This window comes from Canis lupus, chromosome 13 (genome assembly GCF_048164855.1).
Source record: "Canis lupus baileyi chromosome 13, mCanLup2.hap1, whole genome shotgun sequence".
Lineage (NCBI taxonomy): Eukaryota > Metazoa > Chordata > Mammalia > Carnivora > Canidae > Canis > Canis lupus.
The window spans coordinates 41,227,484-41,249,485 of record NC_132850.1 but is presented as its reverse complement, the minus strand read 5'-3'; the positions used below and the strand labels follow the sequence as shown (position 1 = coordinate 41,249,485).

The 22,002-nt window shown below is 39.5% G+C and overlaps 1 protein-coding gene across 12 annotated transcripts in view; it reads right to left on the bottom strand.

The window, feature by feature from the left end:
• Positions 1 to 22,002, bottom strand: part of ANO4 (anoctamin 4) — a 403,411-nt gene that overhangs the window by 159,128 nt on the left and 222,281 nt on the right. For 11 of the 12 annotated variants that reach the window (XR_012005974.1, XM_072773292.1, XM_072773290.1 and 8 more), the window contains one exon: positions 422 to 522. Coding sequence is in view for 9 of the 12 variants with exons in the window: in XM_072773292.1 (XP_072629393.1) it covers positions 422 to 522 (101 nt within the window). In the remaining 3 variants the exon portion in view is untranslated. Of the gene's footprint in view, positions 1 to 421; positions 523 to 22,002 lie in introns of those variants that run through there. The other variant, XM_072773296.1, reaches the window with a different exon arrangement.

Sequence of the window (22,002 nt, the reverse complement as noted above, 5' to 3'; positions counted from 1 at the left end):
AAAATTTTAAAATAGTTTATTTTTAAAAATAGACCACATTTTCATGAAATTTTTTTGAATTTGCTTTAATGGAAGCAGATTTTAATGTCAGTTAGGACCTGCCTGGGGTCTAGCCATTCAAGAAGCAGGACATAGAGCTTCTGAAAATGGTATTCTGGGAATGAAAATGCTACTTGGACAAATGCTCCTTTCTCATAGGCACTTGACATATCTACCTGCTAAGAACTGAATTAGCCAGGAATTTTCACAAAAAGCCATGAAGTCATTAGAAGTCATGAAGACTTATGCATTTCCTAAACATCTTAAGATTTTTTTTCTAATAGTATTCCAGTCTGCATTTCAGTTTTATTTGTTTCAAGAGAGGAGCACATTAGTCTTACAGGGAAGCAGAAGAGAGTAGGGAAAATACATTTACACCTACCTGAAAGGCATTCTTACATTCATTTGTTCTGCATATCTTCCAAGCACTTCCCATGGGGCATGCAACTTCACAAAGATAATGTCACTATTTATTAGAGAGGACTGAAACAGAAAAAATAAACTAAATTGAAAAGTATATCCAAGTCTCCTATGATTTAAATTGAATTGGAACTTAGAACCCATATGGAGTTTAAGATTTGGGGCACTCTTCAGCAAAAAATTGGGTCCTTGTGTGAATATATTACTGTGTGTTAAGTGCTGGAGACCTGTGTGTGAACAAAAGAGATATGAGTGGTAGTTACATCCTGTGAACATACAAAAAAAAAAAAAAAGAAAGAAAAAAAAAAGAAAGAAGGAAAGAAATAGACAAAACCAAGTTTAAAAGAAAGGGATAAATTCAGTAATGAATATTCTGAAGATAATGAATCTTAGAAGTTATGGGGAGGGGTGCACATGACTTAGGGCAAAGGGTCCAGAAAATGCCCCTTTGCAGAGGGAACATACAAATTTGAGACACAAAGGAGCCAGAGTTGGATAAGAGCATCGGATGAGTGTTCCAGGTACACAGGCCCTAAGCTGAGAAATAGATTGGCACATCTGACGTTCAAAGAACAGTAAGGAGAGTAGAATGGTTGGAGTGTATTCATCATGAAAATTAGCATACGAAGAGGCTGAAAAGGTGAGAGGAGCCAGGGTGTGCCGTGCTTTACCAGCCTGCAACAGGACAACTGGACATTATTTTAGGAACACTGAGAAGTCATTTTGATTCAGGTTTTCAGAGATCACTGTGGCTGCTGCGTGGGGAAAAATTATAAGAGAGAGCTTCAGTAAAAGCAGAGAGAGGAAGAGATGCTCTCAATCATCCAGGCAAAAGCAAAAATTGGTGGTGGTGGTAGAGACAGAGGTACTTGAGTGATTGAGTCTTGAATCTGGGTTGGTGTCAAGGAAGGCTTTTTCAAAGGACTGTGGTCTTTGGCCCAAAACTTTTGCTCCTGTTGGGCTTTTTATCCATACGGCACATAAACAGGGAAGTAAACTAGGACTTTACATTTTAATAACCACCCAACAACTTTTGGTCTATGTCTCTGGCCAAAAGGACATCTCCAATTAGGTTTTCTTTGTAAGTCATTTCCCAGGGGGAGGGCTGGGTTGTGGAAGGAGGTAGAAGGAAAATGAGAAAACCGAGCCAAGCCAGCTTAAATCAGAAAAGTGGTCTATTATTTAACCATATCTTTTTCACACAGGCTCATTCTGGACTGCATGCCATTTAAATTATTATAGTATAGGAATGTCAACAGATATGTTAGGCTTTTGTGGCTAGCCTCTCCTTGTAACAGTATTTATAAACAATCCAATGCTTTTACACAGTTGGCAAAAAAAGAGGCCCAAACTTATGGGGTAAGTTTGCACTACAGGGAATTGTTTTTCAATTGCAGATGATGTGCAATTGCAATACATTGCTCATATTTTCATTCAGAGTCTTCTTGCTGGGCTTATCAATATTGTACTTAATTTATTAAGAACTCTTCAAGATATTATGAAAATCAAATCGTATTCAACTACAAAGTTCCCAGAGACTCTAATGGTGCTGAATTTCCCAAGGGGAGTTTGGGAAAACTACCCCCTAGGCCCAAATCCACAATGGCGGGGGTACCCCTTGAGAGTGGTCTGAAAAATCAAACTTTCTGGCAATCCAGGCCAAAATGAGGTTTTATATTCTAGCTTGGGACAAGCAGATCTCTGACTGTAAGCCCCCTAAGAACAAGGAAAGTTTGTTATTCACAGTTAAATCCTCTGGTCCTAGCACAATGCCTGGTACAGAGGGAGCACACAACCAATACTTATATAATTCAAAATATGGTTAGTGAAATGTGAGCAGTTAGTCCTGGACCAGATGAAAGCTGCTTGTCTTGTGAAATAAGAAGTAAGTGCAGATGAGTGACTCTTTGAACCAACACAGCTGGTTACTGCAAATGAGGTGCCCACCCAGGGAACAGACAAGTCAGTACACCCTGAAGATGTGATGGACCAGTGCTGGATCTCTTTGCATGAACTGGTTTTCTATTTAGTAACCCATTATATCCAACCCTCTCCATACTGAGTGCTTAGAGCTATGCAGCCAGGGCGAGTTTGAATGAGCTCACAGGTGACAATGTCCATATAGAACATGGAGAAACTACATACATACACAAAAATCTCCATCCTGTCCCATTTATGTCTGCAGATGCAAAACTGAGATGGTCTCAGCGTATCAGTTGACCATTTTTGTACATTGGAAAAGACTTCCATTTGTTTTCCAACATATAGCACAGTTTTCAAGTTATAAAACAGAAGAAAGATTATTTTCTTTAAAAATGGATCTTATTGTTTATATTAAAGATATACTGGGATCCCTGGATGGCTCAGAGGTTTAGCTCCTGCCTTCGGCCCAGGGTGTGGTCGTGGAGTCCCGGGATCAAGTCCTATATCAGGCTCCCTGCATGGAGCCAACTTCTCCCTCTGCCTGTGTCTCTGCCTCTCTCTCTCTCTCTCTCTCTCTTTCTCTTTCTCTGTGCCTCTCATGAATAAATAAAATCTTTGAAGAAAAAAAAGATATACTTCAGAATTTTGGAGGGTTTTGTGGCTTTCCCACCTGAAAATGTTAATTGTGATAATAGGAATTCTTTAAATTCACTTAGCTTCTCTAAGGTTCTACATTCACCTGTTTCTTCTCCCATCTTCCTCTGAGACAAAGAAGAAAACTATACTACAAGAAATATGGGAATGTGACTGATTCACAGACTCAACCAAACTATGATTTATAGCAGAATACAATCTTAGGATATACCCTTCATGAAATTACTGTAATTGCTAGGTTTACAGAAAGTGAATACAGTAGAAGAAAAATCTTTTTGTAGATAACCATGAATATATAAAAACATTAAAGAGAATACATTAAAATTTCTACTTAGGGCACATTTTAAATGCCACATGTCTGGGTGTGGAAAAGCCAAGTTCGTTACCTGAATACATAGTCAACTAAAATTCTAATGTGGGATCTCTACCACTTTCTTCATAAAAGTATAGCTGTTTTGATTCATTCAGCATGATAAAAATAACTTCATTTTGCTTATTTCAACAATAACTATAAAGCTATCACTTTATTATCATTTTCTAGAGCTTTATCATTTTGGAAGCACTTTCATATTGTTACGTCATTTTATTCCTACACAAACCACAATTGAGGCTTTCCTTCAATTTCTTAAAGGGGGAGAGAGAGGGGTCAAGTAATTCACTCACAGACTAACTGAACATTTATCCCAGAGATAACACTCACATCCCTTGACTCCCTTGTCAATTCTACTTAATAAATTCTGAGGTTTAAATAAATCCATGGTTATGTACATGCATTGAAGATGCATAATTTCTGAACTGTTCTTTTATCGGTTTATACAAGCTAATCTGAAGAGAATCCCATGTCTTAGAAAATAAACAACAACAAAAAAAGCAAAATAAGCTATTAATGAACAGAGATTTGATTTGAGACAATTAAAAGTTTTATTTTCATAATCTCGAGAAAAATGTTAGCTGAATTCCCTTGGATGATGATGGATGTCTGTCTATTCATAGGTCGTGTGTGTGTGTGTGTGTGTGTGTGTGTGTGTGTATGCATGCGTGAGGGGAAATTATTACTTATATTCAGTTTTCAAGGAGGAACTGAACTTCAGCTCAGAAAAATAAATATGAAACAGATTACTTCTTATCATATGGTTCATATATCACTCTTTTCCCTACCACTGAATGATTATACTATTGTTTCTAAGTAGGTTTTTCCTCATTATTAAGTATTCCTTTCCACATAAATCCAAGTGTGCAAGTGACAAAGCAAAGAGAAATGAAAATGATTTTTTGAAACAGAGTTGTTTCATTAATATCCTGCCCCTTAGGTTAGAACCATGCGGAGAAGAAAAATGGCCATTGAGAGGAGTTTGGAAAAACATCCCTAGAAGAATGGCTGGAGAAATTAAGTAGTAGTATGAAAACTACCTGCAGTAAAAATAGATGATGTTCACAGAAAACATTCCTTCTTTCTTTCCTTCATTCAACACGATCCCATTCAATACCTTCTATGCACTAGATGCTAGGAGTGCAAGAATATATAAGTCCTGGTCCTTGTCTGGGTATATCAGGATTTAGTAAGGGTTAACCATGGCTAAGTCTAAGTCTGAAGGAACCCTGAGAGCCAAGCCCCAATTCCTGTCTCCCATCTCTCCATGGTCCCCAGGGTCTCTTATATGTTCCTTTAAGGACATTCATTCAGCAAGATTCGACAGATACTCACTGACTACTACGTATCAGATACTCTGCAAGGTGCTGAATATATAAGGTAGACAGAATGCACAATTTAGAGTAGTAGACAAACATAAAACAACAAATAAACACATGGTTTAAAGTTATGAGTAGTGACAAAAAGGAAAAAAATGCTGTGGGAGACAAGAACTGGGGGCACCTGCTTTCGATTTCCTAGTTGACCTTTGAAGGTATGGCATCTAACATGAGGTCCAAAAGATGAGAGAGTGCTAGCCATGGAGAAGTCAAGTGAAGAGCATTCTAGACAGAGGGAACAGCAAGTACAAAGAACTAGAGATCACACCATAAATTGAAAGGCTCAGATGACTAGATATTGCAAAGTGTGAGGGAGAGTTACCTGAGATGGTCTGGAGAAAACATCTGTGGACAAACCATGCCAGACCAAGTTCAGATCATGCCAGACCAAGTTCAATGTGGTAAAGAGTTCAGATTTTATTTTGTAAGGTCACTGAGAAGTTAGAAATGGGTTCAAGGCAGAGAGGTAACAGAATTGCTTGTTTTATGATGTGTACTCTGAATATCCTGTGGAAAATGTCCCAGAGGGAATGTAGGACTTGGAAGTTCAATAGGAAAGTTATTCCAGTAGGTCAGCTGAGATAAGACGATGGCTGAAACCAGAAGTAGATATAGTGAGGACAAAATGGGACAGACTTGAGATCAATTTGGAGATAGATTTGAAAGGATTTGGGATTGGTGAAATGAGGAGAGAGAGAGAAAAAAATCCAGTGTCCAGATTAGTGGGCATGTTGCTTCACCTAGAAAAGTGGATGGATGGTAATACCACACAATGAATTAGAGAAGAATCAGGGAAAGGGTATCTGTTTTTTGGGGGGATGTTCTATGTTTGAGATCCCCGGGAGATTTTTACATACAGGTGTGAAGTAGGCAAATGAGTATGTGAGTCTGGCTCATGGCAAGTGTTGGGGAGATGGGCGTTATGAATTTGAGAATTACAGACACACCATTCGTACTTAAAAGCACAGAACTGGGCAGCCCAGGTGGCTCAGCGGTTTAGCGCCGTCTTTGGCCCAGGGCCTGATTCTGGAGACCCGGGATCAAGTCTCACGTCCGGCTCCCTGCATGGAGCCTGCTTCTCCCCCTGCCTGTGTCTCTGCCTCTCTCTCTCTCTCTCTCTCTCTGTCTCTCATGAATAAATAAATAAATTTTTTTTTAAAAAAGCACAGAACTTAATGAGAAGGAAGGACCAAGGACTAGGAACTAGGGCACATCAACATGGAGAAGGTCTGGGAGAGGAGAAAGCAATTATCAAAGACTAAGAAGGAGCCAAAAGGTAGGTAGGTAGAAAACAAGAAGAGGGACAAACAGAAGCTGAGACTAATGGGGGTTTCTAGAAGGATGACAGCCCAGGGAACCCTTCCCACAGCTACCTCAGGCTGCTGCCTGATGCTGGCCTTATTCAGTAGTGCCATTTGTCCTATCTCTGCTGTGCAGCTGCCTCTTTGTGCTTACTGACACTGCCGCTTGACCCTGGCTCTGACGCTTATGCAGAGCTGAGGAGGAACTGTTTCCAACAGCGTTCCACTTGTTTCCTGGAAAGAAGCCAAGAACTTCCATAAGGAGTTGGAGCTGATTTCAAGGAGGGCACACAAGTACCAAGCCATGTGTCTTCCAAGTGCCTCTCACTGCCACACACAAACCAGCAGCAAAGAATGAAGCCTGCACACAGCTCCCTTTGTCCACACTGGGAAGAGATGTCAGCTCTCCCAGAGCACTTTGTCAAGGAGTCATAAGTGGCTTGAGTCTGTGCTCTGCACCTGGAGTTCCCTCTCTCTGGTTGTATGTTCTCCACATTTCTCCCAGGAATTCTCATCAAAAACTCCTGGTGACCTCTGAAAATATCTGACATGGACATGCAGATCGACCTCTCCTCTTCCTCAACGCCCTCATCACACACACAAGTGCTGATTTCAAAGAAAAAGCTCACTGCAATTTGAGTTCATTTTACATTGATGATATAGGTCTGAATGAGATTATGATCTTGTACACAGTCACACATGGATAGTGTGTGTGTGTGTGTGTGTGTATGTGTTTGTACATAAAGGAAACATCAGAAATCACATTTACCGCAGAAACCTTATTCTGGGAAAATTTTTAATCAATTTATTTTCATTTCAGGTCCCTTTTCACTGGTTGGTTTATATTAAAATGGAATGGTGACAATTCTTAAAAAGTAGCAGGAGAAAGTAAAGCAGTTTAAAAAGATTTGGTTAAAAAAAAGGATTTGGTTAATCACTTATATATCAAACATTTATTACATGTGTATTAATCACTAGCTCTGTGCTGGAAAAGTGTCATTTGTGTTATAATGAGGCAACTAACTCTGATGTGCCTTGGCCTATGCAAAATAGGAGATAGTTCCTGTCCATGAGAAGCAAATACTCCAGCCATGGAGATATAGTAACTACATATTTGAGTAGAATTATAAAACAAGAAATAAACAAGTGAATGATATATAACCTTTCTTTATACACTGGAAAAAAAAATAAAGAAACTACTTGGTATAATGGTTAAAGGTCCTAGCTTTGGCATTTCTAAGCTTTGGAATTCCAGGTTCAAAGGCCAGATATGCTACCTTAGTAGCTGATGACCTTGAGCAAAATCATCTCTGTAAGCCTCCATTCTCTCATCTGTGAAATGTGAATGACAGCATTTACTTCAGATTTCTTCTGAGGACTACAAAGTTTAATGCATGTAAAGTAGTTAGTTCCTGGTGCACTAAAAATGTTCTTTAAATGTTTAGGAAAGTATGTGATTCATCAAAGGCATTTGAAAATATTTTCCAAAGTTAAAGCTTTCATTGAGGAACAAAAAATATTGCTTTCTTCCAACATGGTGTGCAATTTTGGCTGTGAATATATAGTAATGGAACATTAGGAATATTAGTATAAAGAGGTATTTTCTTAGAGGGACTAGGAAGGGCAGCTGCATGTGAGAACTGAAGACTGTTGCTCTCCATGGACATTACAGAGTGAATGTCTCGTTCAAGGGAGCCTGCCTCTCTCACTTGCAAGCTCTTTAGATTCTGGTTTCATCTTATATAAAAAATAAGACTGGGGTACATCTGTACCCAATAGGAAGAGGGAACAGGTGAAATGGGAGAATGAAATGGAAATCTGTTTAGAAACAGTCTCCACAAATCGAGGTTCGTCCACAGCACCCCAAGAAGTCTTGGGGCCCTACCAGAGATTGCCAAAGTTAAAAAGGCCCCTTTATCATCTGTAGGCCAACTGAACTCAAAAGATGATGTCAAATCCTTTTTTTAAACTTGAATAAAATGGTCTTAAAAGAGCTGGAATTTAGGTCACAGAAGACTAAAGAAGACCTAGGCATACATACTTTCCAAAAGTACTTAGAAGTATCCTTGGCTTGTCTTGAAAGATAACCATTGGCCAACAACCAACTGGGTGCTGCTGTGCAGTAGAAAGATCACCTGGGCAGGTTCTACTGCAGCTCTCCATTACACACTTGGGTAAGTCACTTCACTCCTCTGACTCCAAGTTCCCCTCTGACCACACAGAGATAATGTGACCTCTGAGCTGCAAAATTTCAGGGCTATTTTGAGGCACAAACTGGAATAACCTGTGAAAGCATGTTGAAAACTACCCAGTCTTGGCCCTGTCTCTGACTGGACCTTCGATTTAAAAACTGTCTTCTGTGAAATGGTGCAGCCAAGAGGCTCCTCAAAGAGTTAAAAATAGATCTGCCCTACGACCCAGCAATTGCACTGCTGGGGATTTACCCCAAAGATACAGCTGCAATGAAGCGCCAGGACACCTGCACCCCGATGTTTATAGCAGCAATGTCCACAATAGCCAAACTGTGGAAGGCGCCTAGGTGTCCATCGAAAGATGAATGGATAAAGAAGATGTGGTTTATGTATACAATGGAATATTACTCAGCCATTAGAAACGACAAATACCCAGCATTTGCTTCGACGTGTCTGGAACTGGAGGGTATTATGCTGAGTGAAATGAGTCAATCGGAGAAGGACAAACATTATATGGTCTCATTCATTTGGGGAATATAAATAATAGTGAAAGGGAATAAAGGGGAAGGGAGAAGAAATGGGTAGGAAATATCAGAAAGGGAGACAGAACATGGAAGACTCCTAACCCTGGGAAACGAACTAGGGGTGGTGGAAGGGGAGGAGAGCAGGGGGTGGGAGTGACTGGTTGGTGGGCACTGAGGGGGGCACTTGATGGGATGAGCACTGGGTGTTATTCTGTATGTTAGCAAATTGAACACCAATAAAAAATAAATTTATTATTAAAAAAAAAAACTGGCTTCTTCCTCTCAGCCCTTGGTTTCCTCACCTGAAGAAGGAAGGTCTGGAATCACTCAGTTTGTTCCAAACATACTCAGTAGAAGTATACCTGGAAATCATGGTGTTCTTTTCAGATGGCCATGAATCTCATCCTGGGAACTGCAATTTAACACTCACTCACTTATCGATTTATGTACTCCACAAACATTTCTTCAGAGTCTACAAGTTTTTAGGAAGACAGCTATGAATAAAACAACTGAATCATTGCTTCCATGAATTCTACTGGGGAGAGAGACTCTCAATAAATAGGTATATAATATTTCTGATGGTATGCTTTGAAGAACAAAGAGGGTTAAGGAAATAGAAAGTAATGGTGGGAAGAAGACGTTATTTTAGACAGAGTGGTGTGAATAGGCTTTTTGATAAGATGACATTTGAGCAGAAACCTGAAGAAAATGCATAAGAATGAAGTTTCATTATCCAGGGAAAAAACATTCCAGGCAGCAAGAAGAGTCAAAGGCAAGGGGCCTGAGGCATAAATATACTTCACATTTCATTTTATTGAGCACAAAGGGTCAAATAAGGTAGTCACTTGTACCTGTTCTGTATCCTCTTAGGCAAATAGCTGGATGTCACTTTCTCATAACTATACTCGTAGAAAAACAAAGCAACCCTTAAAATGCTGGGTCAAAAAAAAAGATATTAATTTCAGCTACAAACTCAGATAAGCCTCTTAGAGAAAAAGACTGCAGTGGTTTAGACTTGAAGACACATACAAATTGAAAGTGAAGGATTGAAAAAAAAGATATTCCATGAGAATAGAAGTGGAAAAAAAAAAGGCAGGGTAGCAATACTTATAGAAAAAAATAGACTTTAAAGAAAGAGTGTAACAAGAAACAGAGAAGAGCGTTACACAATGATGAAGGGATCAGTCCAACAAGAGGATATAACAACTGTAAATCTCTATGCACCCAAGATAGGAGCTCCTAAATTATAAAGCAAATATTAGCAGACATAAAAGTAAAAACTGACAATAATACAGTAATAGTAGGAGACTTTAGCAACCCCCTTACATCACTGAATAGATCATTCAGACAGAAAAATCAACAAGAAAACAGTGGCTTTGAATGACACATTAGAACAGATGGACTAAGATATATACAGAACATTCTGTCCAAAAACAGCAGGATATTTTTTTCAAGTGCACACTGAATATTCTCCAAGAGAGATGTTATACGACAAAACAAGTTTCAATAAATTAAGAATATTTAAATCATATCAAGCATCTTTTCTGAGCAAAATGCCATGACTAGAAATCAAGTATAAGAATGAAAAATGGAAAAAAAAACCCTCAAACACATGGAGGCTTAACAATATTCCAATAAACCACCAATGGGTAAATGAAGAAATCAAAGAGGAAATAAAAAAACACATGCAGACAAAATAAAATGGAAACACAACTGCCCCAAATCTTTGAGACATAGCAAAAGCAATTCTGAAAGGTACATTATAGTGATACAGATTTACCTCAAGAAACAAGAAAAATCTCAAACAATCTAACTGTACATATAAAAAAACTAGAAAAGAAGGAATCAAGTAGAAAGAAAGTAATAATAAAGATCAGAGTAGAGGGGTGCCTTGGTGGCTGGGTCGGTTGAACATCTGGCTCTTGGTTTTGGCTCAGGTCATGACCTCAGTGCCATGGGATCCAGCGATGCCTCAGGCTCTACACTCAGCGAGGAGTCTGCTGGAGATTCTCTCCCTCTCCCAGTGCCCCTCCCCCTGCTCATTCTCTCTCTCTCTTTTTAAAAAAGATTTTATTTATTTATTCATGAGAGATACAGAGAGAGGCAGAGACATAGGCAGAGGGAGAAGCAGGCTCCATGCAGGGAACCCAGTGTGGGACTCAATCCTGGGACTTTAGGATCACACCCTGGGCCAAAGGCAGGTGCTCAACCACTGAGCCACCCAGGCGTCCCTCTCTCTCTGCCTCTCAAATAATAGATAAAATCTTTTGAAGATCAGAGTATAAATAAATGAAATGGAGGGGAAAAACAATAGAAAAGATCAATGAAACCAAGAACAAGTTCCTTGAAAAGATAAGCAAAATTGATAAATCTTTAGCCAGATTCATCAAGACAAAAAGAGAGGATTCAAGTGTATAAATTTGTGAAACCACTGTGGAAAACAGTATGGTGGTTCCTCAAACAATTTAAAATAGAAATACTATACAATCCAATAATTCCATTACTGGGTATTTACCCAGAGAAAATGAAAACACTAATTCAAAAAATATATGCAGCCCTATGTTTATTGCAGCATTATTTACAATAGCCAAGTTATGGAAGCAACCCAAGTGTCCATAGATGGATGAATGAATAAAGATGTGGGCTGATGTATGTGTGTTACCCTATATTATGCTAGGTGAAATAATTAAGACACAGAAAGACAAATACTTTAGATTCCACTTATACATGGAATCTAAAAAACAAAACCAAACAGAATCATAAATACAGAGAACAAAATGGGTAGTTGCTGGGAGGGTAAAGGAGATAATGAAGCACAAACTTCCAGTTATAAAATAAATCACAAAGATGAAAAGTATAACATAGGAAATATAGTCAATAAAACTAATAACGTTATATGGTGACAGATGTAACATCACTTATGGTGAGCATAGAATAATGTATAGAATTGTCAAATCACTATGCTGCACACCTGGAATTAATATAACATTGTAGGTCAGCCATGGTTCAATTGAAAAAAAAAATAGTGGCAGAGGCAGGAGCAGTTACATAGTGCTACCACATGCTAGAAAGTATTTTAGGGCTTTTAGGTAACGCAATCACCCAACCCTATGAAGCAGGCATTACTGCTGACAAACCAAAACACAAAGAGAGAGAGCACCTTTGGTAAGATCACAGAGCAAGTAAGGCATGGAGCCTAGGTTCTCAAGGCAGCTGCAGATCGAGAACAGCTGCTCCACAAGAGGAGAGCTGGGGCTAATATGATCATTTCTTTCTCATGGATTAAATGCTATTGTCATTTTGTTTTTCGGAAAAAATGTTTAGTTACACATTTGAATCCAGGGTATAGTGCATACAGTTCCCTCTACACATCCTAAAATAAATGTAAGGCCAGGATTAAAAACAAATCTGAAACCCAGTTCTACCACTCGCTACCGGTGTTTCTGGGCATGTTACTTAGTTCATGGGCCTCCATTTCTTCATCTGTAAAATGGGGATAACCTTATATACCCTGTAAGGTTGTTCTGAAACTGGCTGTACTATAAATGGCTGAATAAGGATTTCCTCTTCCTTCCAGAGTTAGAATGCTTGGTGGACATTCTGTGAACCCCGAGCTGATGCGAGAATTCCTTGGTGGACCAGGAATCTACTCTCTGAAACTGATGGAGAATTGTACATCTCTGGAGGGGCAAAGGGCTGGAAGTAATCACTAAGCAATTTCTGTTCCTCTCAGCAGGGCTGCCATCTAGCCAGTTGTGTGTCATGCCATCTAGCAACTTGTACTTTTCTGAGCTTCTATTTTCTCTGAAAAATGAGAGTGAACGTCTCAAAGGAGATTTTTTTTCTTTTTTCTACTTGATTCCCTTAGGGACACATGAGAATTTATGAGCATAGTTCAAAGAAGCTCTTCAGCTGATTCCGATGTAATTCTCTGTCTACAACTCATGCACATACACACATTCTCACTATGCCCTGATGGATAGAAACCCCTGAGGTACTGTATATATTCCTAAGCAGCCACCCTTTTTCTTCCCTGAGAATGATGTTAGCATTGGCTGCAGGAGAGTGTGTGAAATGACCACTCACTTCTCCTCAGTAGACCTTTAAGTGGGGTTGCCCATTCACGCTCTAGTCTCCTCTACTTGTTTTCCTTGGATGATCTCATCCCTTCCCAATGGATTTCAATGTCACCCATAGTCCAAAGTCTCACAGATTCTTATCTTTGGCCCAGATCTCTCTTCTGAGTTCTAGATAAGCATAGCCAAAGACCACTGTGATACTTGCCTTTGGCTGTCTCATTGGCACATTGGACTCAATGTGTCTAAAATGGATCCACTTCTCCGGCAAAACTGCTCCTTCTCCTGGGTGCCCTTGGATTCAGGAAATGGCAAAATCAAGTTGCTCAAGTCCAGGCTTATCTTTGACTTTTCCTTTTTCCTTACCCTACTTACAATTTACTCACCATGTCTTATTGATTCTACCTCTTAAAATGCTTTTGAATCGGCCCTCTTCTCTCCATCTCCACTGCCACCATGCTCCTTTAAGACACCACAATCTATCTTCTCAAAGACGACAACAGCCTCTTAGCTGGGCTTGTTCCAATTCCATTCTTGCCTTGTGTATTCTCATTGGCAACAGAGACGTCTTTAAAAATGCACTATGATCCATGGTTTCCCGCGGCTCTCTGGAAAATCACTAAAGTGGTTATTTCATGCTATTCCTTCTTTCCCAAGGTTTCAATCACATGGGCCTTCTTTCTTCTTCTTTCTGAATCACCAAGCCCCTGACAATCTCAGGGTTTTCTCATAAGCTATTTTCTATGCCTAACAGATTCCATTCTCTTTCAGGTCTCAAGTTACACGGCAGGCAGAATTTTAATATTATCCCTAAGATTCCCACCCTCCTGGTGTACATGTCCTATATAACCCCCTCTCCTTGAGTGTGGGTGGAACCTGTGAATTTAAGTGAATATACCCATCACTTCTGGGATTGGGATACTGATCTGCTGACTTTGAGTTAATTGCAAACACAGATTATCCTGGATTGGCCTGAACTAATTGGGTGAGTCCTTAAAAGAGAGTCTCGAGATCAGAGAGATTCTGCTGCTGCTTTTGAGGAAGTGTGTTCTAAGAGAGTTTATGATGGCAAGGAATCAGGAGTGGTTCTAGGAGCTGAGAGCAGTCCCTGGTTGGCAGGCAGCAATAAAATGGGGGTGTTGGTCCTACAACCTCTAGAAACTAAATTCTACTAATAACCGTGTGAGAGAAACTTAAGCTCCAGAAAGGAATGCAGCCTAGCTGACACCTGATGGCAGCCTTGTGGGATCCTAATTGAAAGAACCTGTTGAATTATAACTGGGCTCCTGACACCTGCGGAAACTATGAAATCATAAACATAGGTTATTTTAAACCTCTAAGTTTGAAGGTATCTCCTATGCAGTAATATAAAACTAATACAGGTCACATTTCAAGGAGTTAATTTTGTAATTATGTATTACACTGTTGTCTCTAGGAGACTGTTTAGCTTCTCCACAGCTGTATTCCCAATACCCAGTATGTTACTAAGTACACAGTCATTGAGAACCAATGTTCCCTAAATTAATTTATGAACATCTTGGGATCTAGACTATGACTAGCTTTTTCAGGTTGTTGATTACTTTGTTAAAATCTGATTAGATAGAAAAAAATCTTCTTGCTACCACAAAGGTTTCAAAATGGCTTAAATTTATGAGGAGCTCAAGTAAGTACTCCTCTAGGTCACAATCAGGAGAGATCCAGTGCTAAGGACCTAAGCACAAATCTTCACACAGTTCATCAAAAGTTCCCTCTGTTGCTATTATGTGAACACCAATGCAACCTGCTCTTGGTACTCTGCATCGACCCTGGTGATCCCTACACACCAAGGTTAGGAAACTTACTTCATCAGAATATCTAAAGAAAAATCAATGTTTGGTGTATTGGTCAAGATGGGCTAAGACTTAGAATATCTGAAATAAAGAATGTAAAATACCTAACTTCTTTATCGATTACATGTTTAAATAAATTACATTTACTGGATTAAATAAAACTATTAAAATTAATTTGATTTTTTTTTTTTTTACTTTTCACATATGATGACTAGAAAATTTTAAATTACCTAATTTTTATTGACTGGTACAATGATAAAGGTTTATATCTTGTTTTTGCTACCTGTCCATTGCAGGCCAGCTTACTTTAGTAATTCAGTTATTCATGATGATGGGTCACTGTGTCAGAGGGAAGAAAATCTCAGAGGGTCTCATAATGACACATGCCACTTCAGTGCTCATCCTATTGGACAGAAATGGTCATATGGATCCATTTGTCTATAAGACCATAGGTAGAGGGATTGTATCTGATGAGTAGTGTTAATACACACTGGCATTGAATAGCCTTCCTCCTACTTAGGATCACAGTATACCTAGTGTGTAAAGCAAGTATATTTTCTTCCTTACAACATAATAAATCATAAAATCATTCAAACAAACAACATTATTAAAGATAATCTTAACTACATCAAGCACTATATTGGCCCCTAGGGATATAGAGACAGCTAAGACATGTTCCTGCATCTCAGGGAACTCACATTTCAGCAGAGCCATTATTATACTAACTATAAATAGTGTGATAGATATGAACAGAAGTTGGTTTAACCTCCTATGGGAGAACAGGAGTGAAAATGCTCCTTTTGTGGATGCTCGCTCTGTGTAGCACTAAATCTCTCCTTGGAAGTAAGCGATGTCATTTCTGATCTACACAACCTGAGAAGTCCTTTCACTTGTTACAGATCATCATAACATCTCCCTATTCCTTCAAGATGGCATATTAGATAAGAGAACATGAGGACATCTATATCATCACTGTTGTGCTTTATATTATCATAAATAATCAACCCACTGATAACTATTTACAGTTATGACCCAGCCAATAACCCGTGTGTCATTATGCCCTTACTAAATTACAGTGATTAACAAGTCATAAAATAAGCATGACCCAGAAAGGACAGATGAAAAGGGTGGCTGCTGCCAGTGAATAAGCAATTTAACTTTGGAAAACCTTCTAATGAGCTTGGAAAGGTTATGACATCCTTCCTAGGCCTATTCTATTTATCTTTTGGTGGCATTGCTGATCAAAATTGGAGGATACAGTAATGGGGCACATAGCTGTATAGCTTACGAAGTGTTTTTTGCCTAAAGGTTATGAAAAAGTTGTCAAAGTTGAAGTCCATATGAGTTTCAATAACAGAGAAATGTACCTGATGGATTATACCCAACTTAAATCAGCATTATACCAGTGAGGAACTGATGTAACTTCTTTGCCTACTTTATAGGACTAAGATATCTATCTATTGACAGACATAGATATAGATCTACTGATATAGGTTATTGGGTATTATCTGACATAATATATAAATGTTAAATATATTAGATTAAATATTATCAGATAATATAATAAATGTAATTATATTAGATAATGCATTTGAAACTATGCTGCATGGGTTTAATTAATGTGTCCTTGAAACTGGATTCTCTTATCCTTCAAGGCAAATGGTCTTCTGAGCTTCCTGGACCACCACAGTAGGCTAGAACCATATCATGAGCTCTGGCCATTGAGCTGTGAGCAGAACCTTGAAGACTGCTGTGGGATTCACCTTCCCCTGCCACAGAGGCAGGTGTCTGGGTGAAGTTCCCCTGTAACTATAAGAGCAGTCTCCTTCCCTCTCCCCTATTATCCTGAGATCAAGAAATAAATCCTGTTGCCTTAAGTCCTGAGATGACGAAGCCTTGAGTGACATGTGGAAGTTATATAAAGATCTGCATGGAACTTCACAAGATCACAAAGGGATCTAGAAGGAAAAGGAACCCAGGAACAAGACTGAGGATCCTCCACCATTTGGAGGTCAAAGAGAAGAGGTAAGCAAGCAAGGAAGATTGAAAAAGCGTCCATGAAGAAGGTCCACAGCAAGAACATTTTTCAAGGCACAAATGATCCACCATGAGCAGCAATGCTGCTGACAATGGCAGTAAGATGACAGAGATAGCATGATTTCTGAATTTGGTCATGACTGACCCTTATGAAAGCAGTTTCTGTCGAATGAAGGAGAAAGCTCAGCCTGAGTAGTTTGAAAGGAAAATAGTAGTTGAGAAAGTGGAGACAGTGATCCTAGATAAAACTTTCAAGATTTCCTGTGAGGCAGACAAAAATGGGGCAGTCGTTGGAGGAGAACATGGGGGTCAAGGAATTTCTCTCTTTAAGATGTGAGCTACAGGAGCATGATTGTAATGACTGAGAAGAGAGCAAAAAATTATGATGCAGGAAAAAGAGGAGACAGTTACAGGAGCAATGTCCTTGAGAAGGTGAAATGAGAGGGGATATAGCAGATAATAGAATGGCTCCTGGGATAGCAATAGACACTTCATGCATAGCAACAAAGGGAAGATATGAATGGAGATATATACAGAAGATCCTACCCAACTGTTTCTGTTCTCTATCAGAGCATAGGCAAGGTTATCAGCAGAGCCTGTGTGTGGTGTTTTGTAGGGGAAGGTACAAAAGTGAGATGGCAGAGGGGCAAGAAGAGAATGTGGACTAATAGTTGGCCAACTCCCTCATCTATTTAGTCTTTGGTCAGATGTCACCTTCAGTGAGCGTCCTACTCGATACCCTAAATAAAATCAGAATCTTTTCACCCTCAGTACTCTCATATTCTATTCTACTCTCTCCTCTGCCATATCATTTGCCACCTTCTAACAATACTATGCTATTTTCTTATTTATTATGTTTATTTTTCACCATCTTCCCCATTAGAATGTGGGCACCATGAGGATAGGGCTTGTTTTGTTCACTGATGTTGATGATGATAGTGATGAAACAATAGCTAAAAACATGGTTGGGACAATTAATCAGCAGGCTCATTATCATATTCGATGTGACAGTTTCCAACATTTAAAATCACTCAAAGCAAGTTTCAGCTCCAAATATTTAAGGATTTACTTAGAACTTTCCCTAAAGAGACTTCTACTGGCACAAAAACAGACACATAGATCAGTGGAACAGAATAGAGAATCCAGAAGTGGACCCTGAACTTTATGGGCAACTAATATTCGATAAAGGAGGAAAGACTATCCATTGGAAGAAAGACAGTCTCTTCAATAAATGGTGCTGGGAAAATTGGACATCCACATGCAGAAGAATGAAACTAGACCACTCTCTTTCACCATACACAAAGATAAACTCAAAATGGATGAAAGATCTAAATGTGAGACAAGATTCCATTTAATATTTTTTAAGATTTATTTATTTATTTGAGGCAGGGCAGAGGGAGAGGGACTAAAATAATCTCAAGCAGATACTCTGCTGAGCATGTAACCCCAAGTGGGCTCAATCTCATTACCCTGAGATAATGACCTGAGCTGAAATCAAGAGCAATACGTCTAGCCACCCAAGGCGCCCCACAATACTTCATTTTAAAGGGATACAGAAGAACAAGTTCACTAAGTATAAACAGAAAAAAAAAGGAAAATAACAAACTGAAGTTCAGTACTGACTTGGTGACTGCTTTTCTTTGTTTTGCCAACAAAATAGAGTGCTGTATGACATAATGAATTAAGACTAGTAGGGTTTTTTTTTTTTTCATTCCAATAGTGTATGTACAGAGAATAATTGCAGGGCAGAAGATCCCTTCCAGCAATCAGAAGTAACAGTGGATTCCTGAAACATAATGTATACAGTGTTACCCATGAGTTGCCGAATAAAGAACTAGATTTCAGAAGACCCACAGGCACTTATTAGTCTGAAAAGTTGAATCAAGGAAGCCTCAGATGAATGCCAGAGTGATTTACTGCTGTGTGCTCCAAAATAATATCCTGACTGAACCAAGAAACCTATAGACTGTGGAGGAAGAGAGGCCCCAAGAGGAGACATAATGCATTTCTGAAGCACTAATGGACATGAGGTCTTGGCGTGTGTAATTTTCTTTCCTGCCTTCTGGACTGCTAAGGTCAAGGGAAATAGAAAGCAGTACAGTTTCATTCTTTTGCTTGCTCTGTTCCCAGCCTTCCATAAAGCTCTTTATAATTTCAACATTTAGAAAAAGTCAGAATGGCAAACAGAGGTGAAAAACAACTCTAGTGAGCAACAAATATCATCTTCTTGGAAGACTATCACCATCTTGGTTAAGTTTGCAGGTAATGACTGGTACTGTTGGTGCACTAAAACTCTTGGTTTGAAAGAAATCCAGCAATTAGATGACTTCTTAAATATAAGCACAAGGGGATGGATTTGGTTGCAGAGAAGCTAATTGATACTAGGGTAGATCACTTAAAAAAAATAACTAAAAATGCGTACCTGGCTATTATCCATCCAGTCATTAAGGCCTGGGAAAACAATTATATCTGACAGGATTATATTCATGGGAAATTCCTTAATGAACATAAACAATGTGAAAGTCAAAATGAAATGATGATCCAGGCACTATGATTTGTTTCGTGGGGAAGCCCTTGCCGTCCTCATGGGATTTCCGTGAACTAATTAAATGGGGGAAGCAGAGGTACACAGAGGAGCCCTGAGTCCTCAATAGTATAAGGTATGCCTTTGCTCATACTGTTCCCTTTCTGGAATACCATGCCCTTTATTTTCCTTCTCAGTAAATACCTACTCATTTATTCATCCTTCAAGACCTAAGTCACTTCCTCAAACCTTCCTAAAACCTCTGGACAGAGTCTGAAGTCCCCTTATGCTTTCACAGAAACTTTTTAGGCAGACAGCCTAAATTAAACTAAACAAGTTTTTTTTGTACATTTTTTATTGGAGCTTGATTTGTAAACATCTAGCATAACACCCAGTGCTCATCCCATCAAGTGCCCCCCTCAGTGCCCATCACCCAGTCACCCCAACCCCCCGTCCACCTCCTTTTCCACTACCCCTGGTTTGTTTCCCAGAGTTAGGAGTCTCTCATGTTGTGTCTCTCTCTGATATTTCTCACTCATTTTCTCTCCTTTCCCCTTTATTCCCTTTCACTATTTTTTATATTCCCCAAATGGATGAGACCATATAATGTTTGTCTTTCTCTGATTGACTTACTTTACTCAGCAGAATACCCTCCAGTTCCATCTACTTTGAAGCAAATGGTGGGTACTCATCATGGGTATGAGGCAGGTTCTATTTTCCAAAGATGGTCCTGAATAGCTTATTCATCCCACACATCTTCTAGAACCTTGCCACTCTCCATCAAGATGTAGAATCTGTCCCTTCCCTTTGATCCTCCCTCTGCCAATGCACTGTAGAGGAAGAAATGCTTCTGTGTCTAAGTCATAAAAATGCACTCTGCCTTATACTCTTGGAACCCAGCCACCATGTCACAGGGAAGCTTAAAGTCAAGGAGCCTCAGAAATGCCTATGGAGAGATCAGATGGAAAGGAACCAAGGTCCACAGCCCACAGGTCAGCTTGAGCTCTCTGCTGACAGCCAGCACTAATCTTCCAGCTCTGTGAGTCAACCATCTTAAAAAGGGGTCCACCGAAGCTCCTCTAGCTGATGCCCTGGAGCAGAGAAGAGCTATCCCTGCCAGCCCTGCAGATCTGAGAATAAATAAATGAATGGTATCTTAAGACACCAGTTCTAGAGTTATTATGCAACAATAGATAACCAGAATCCTTTTTTATTTTTGATTCTCCACTGCCTGGCACAGTGCCTGGAATATGATAGACACTCAATACACGTGTGTATGATGATCAATACTCTCACTCCACAAGAGTTGGAAGTGGTAGAGAGGACCTTCCTCTTTTATTCCTCTTATGGGCAGTTGTGGGGGAAGGAGTTTTCAACTTGTCTTTTCTTTTCCTCTCTGCATTACAAATACACAGATGTCTCTTTATGTGGGCTGTTGAGTTACTGTCTCCATGAGATTTTGTCCCAGTGAACTTAGCTCAGCTTTGAACAAAGAGAACCATTTGGTGGTAGCATCAAAACAAAACTGTAGCTGTAGAAAAGACACTGTGATTGTGGACAATTTGCTCAGCCATGCCCATGTGAAACACCAGAAAGGGCATTCCCACCACCATCTTGGTGGGGGTAGTATTAAGAGATTCATGACTTACAAATGTAAAACCATTTGGATATGACCGATTGGGGGCTGGCATAGCCCTAAGTGAAGGAATAGGTGGCTAGTCAATCTTGTTAGGAGGAGGGTTGATGGCTGCTTTATAATGTTTTTTGTAAGCTTGGCATCTCTGCCCCTTCCTAAGGCCTTCTCCTTATTGCTGAAAAAAAAAGCTAGGACTATATTTTTCAGAATCCTTTCCTGTGGAAAGATAACCAATGCTTAGGTGAAATCTGGAAAGTGGAGAAGAAGAAGCTGTTTTTCTACCCCAGGTAAACCATTAGAGACAAGGGATACATTATTGTGTACATTATTTGTGTAAGTTAAAGACAGCTTCGGTAAGTTTTTTGAAAATCATCTGTGCCATACTCAGACATCTTGAGATCCCTAGTGGTTCCTATGCCAGCTCCTGGGACCCACCCCTATGGTCCTTCCAGAAATAGATGAAGATGGCTTCCTTACCTTCACTCACTACTAGCCTTTTCAGTAGTGGTGTAAGCTTCTACATTAAATGCTTCATTCTTGGAAGACACAGAATGGCCTGTCCTTATTCAGAGAACCCTAACTCTAGGCAGTTACAAGCAGTAGGGAAGACATGAAAAGAAGTAACTTTGATGTATGTGTAGACAAAAATGTGAAAGAACTCAGAAGAGGCTGCACCTGAACTGATAAATGGCAAAGAATAAATTAGAAAGACGGTTTGCAGCCAAACCCCGTCTTTGGCCTCCCAAAGACAGACAGCTCAAGTATTTGATATGTCCCTGAGAGAAGTCATTTATATGCAATACACCACAGTCCTTCCCAGTCCTTCCCTCAGCCAAATCCAGCTGGTGCCCGCTCCTGTACTATACCCTCGTATTCAATACTACTTACTCTTCTTAACCTTGTCTGCCCACATAAGCAGAAATGCAAGACAAAAGTGAACAGTGGAAAACACTAAACTGCCTTAGAGTGTAGGGATTAGGAATGCAAATTTCAATTTCTCTGTGCTTGATAGTTCCCCCATTATTTTAGAAACTTTCTTTGAGTTTCTGGAATGAAATAGTGACTCCTACACAGTATTCCTGCATATTTTATCCATAT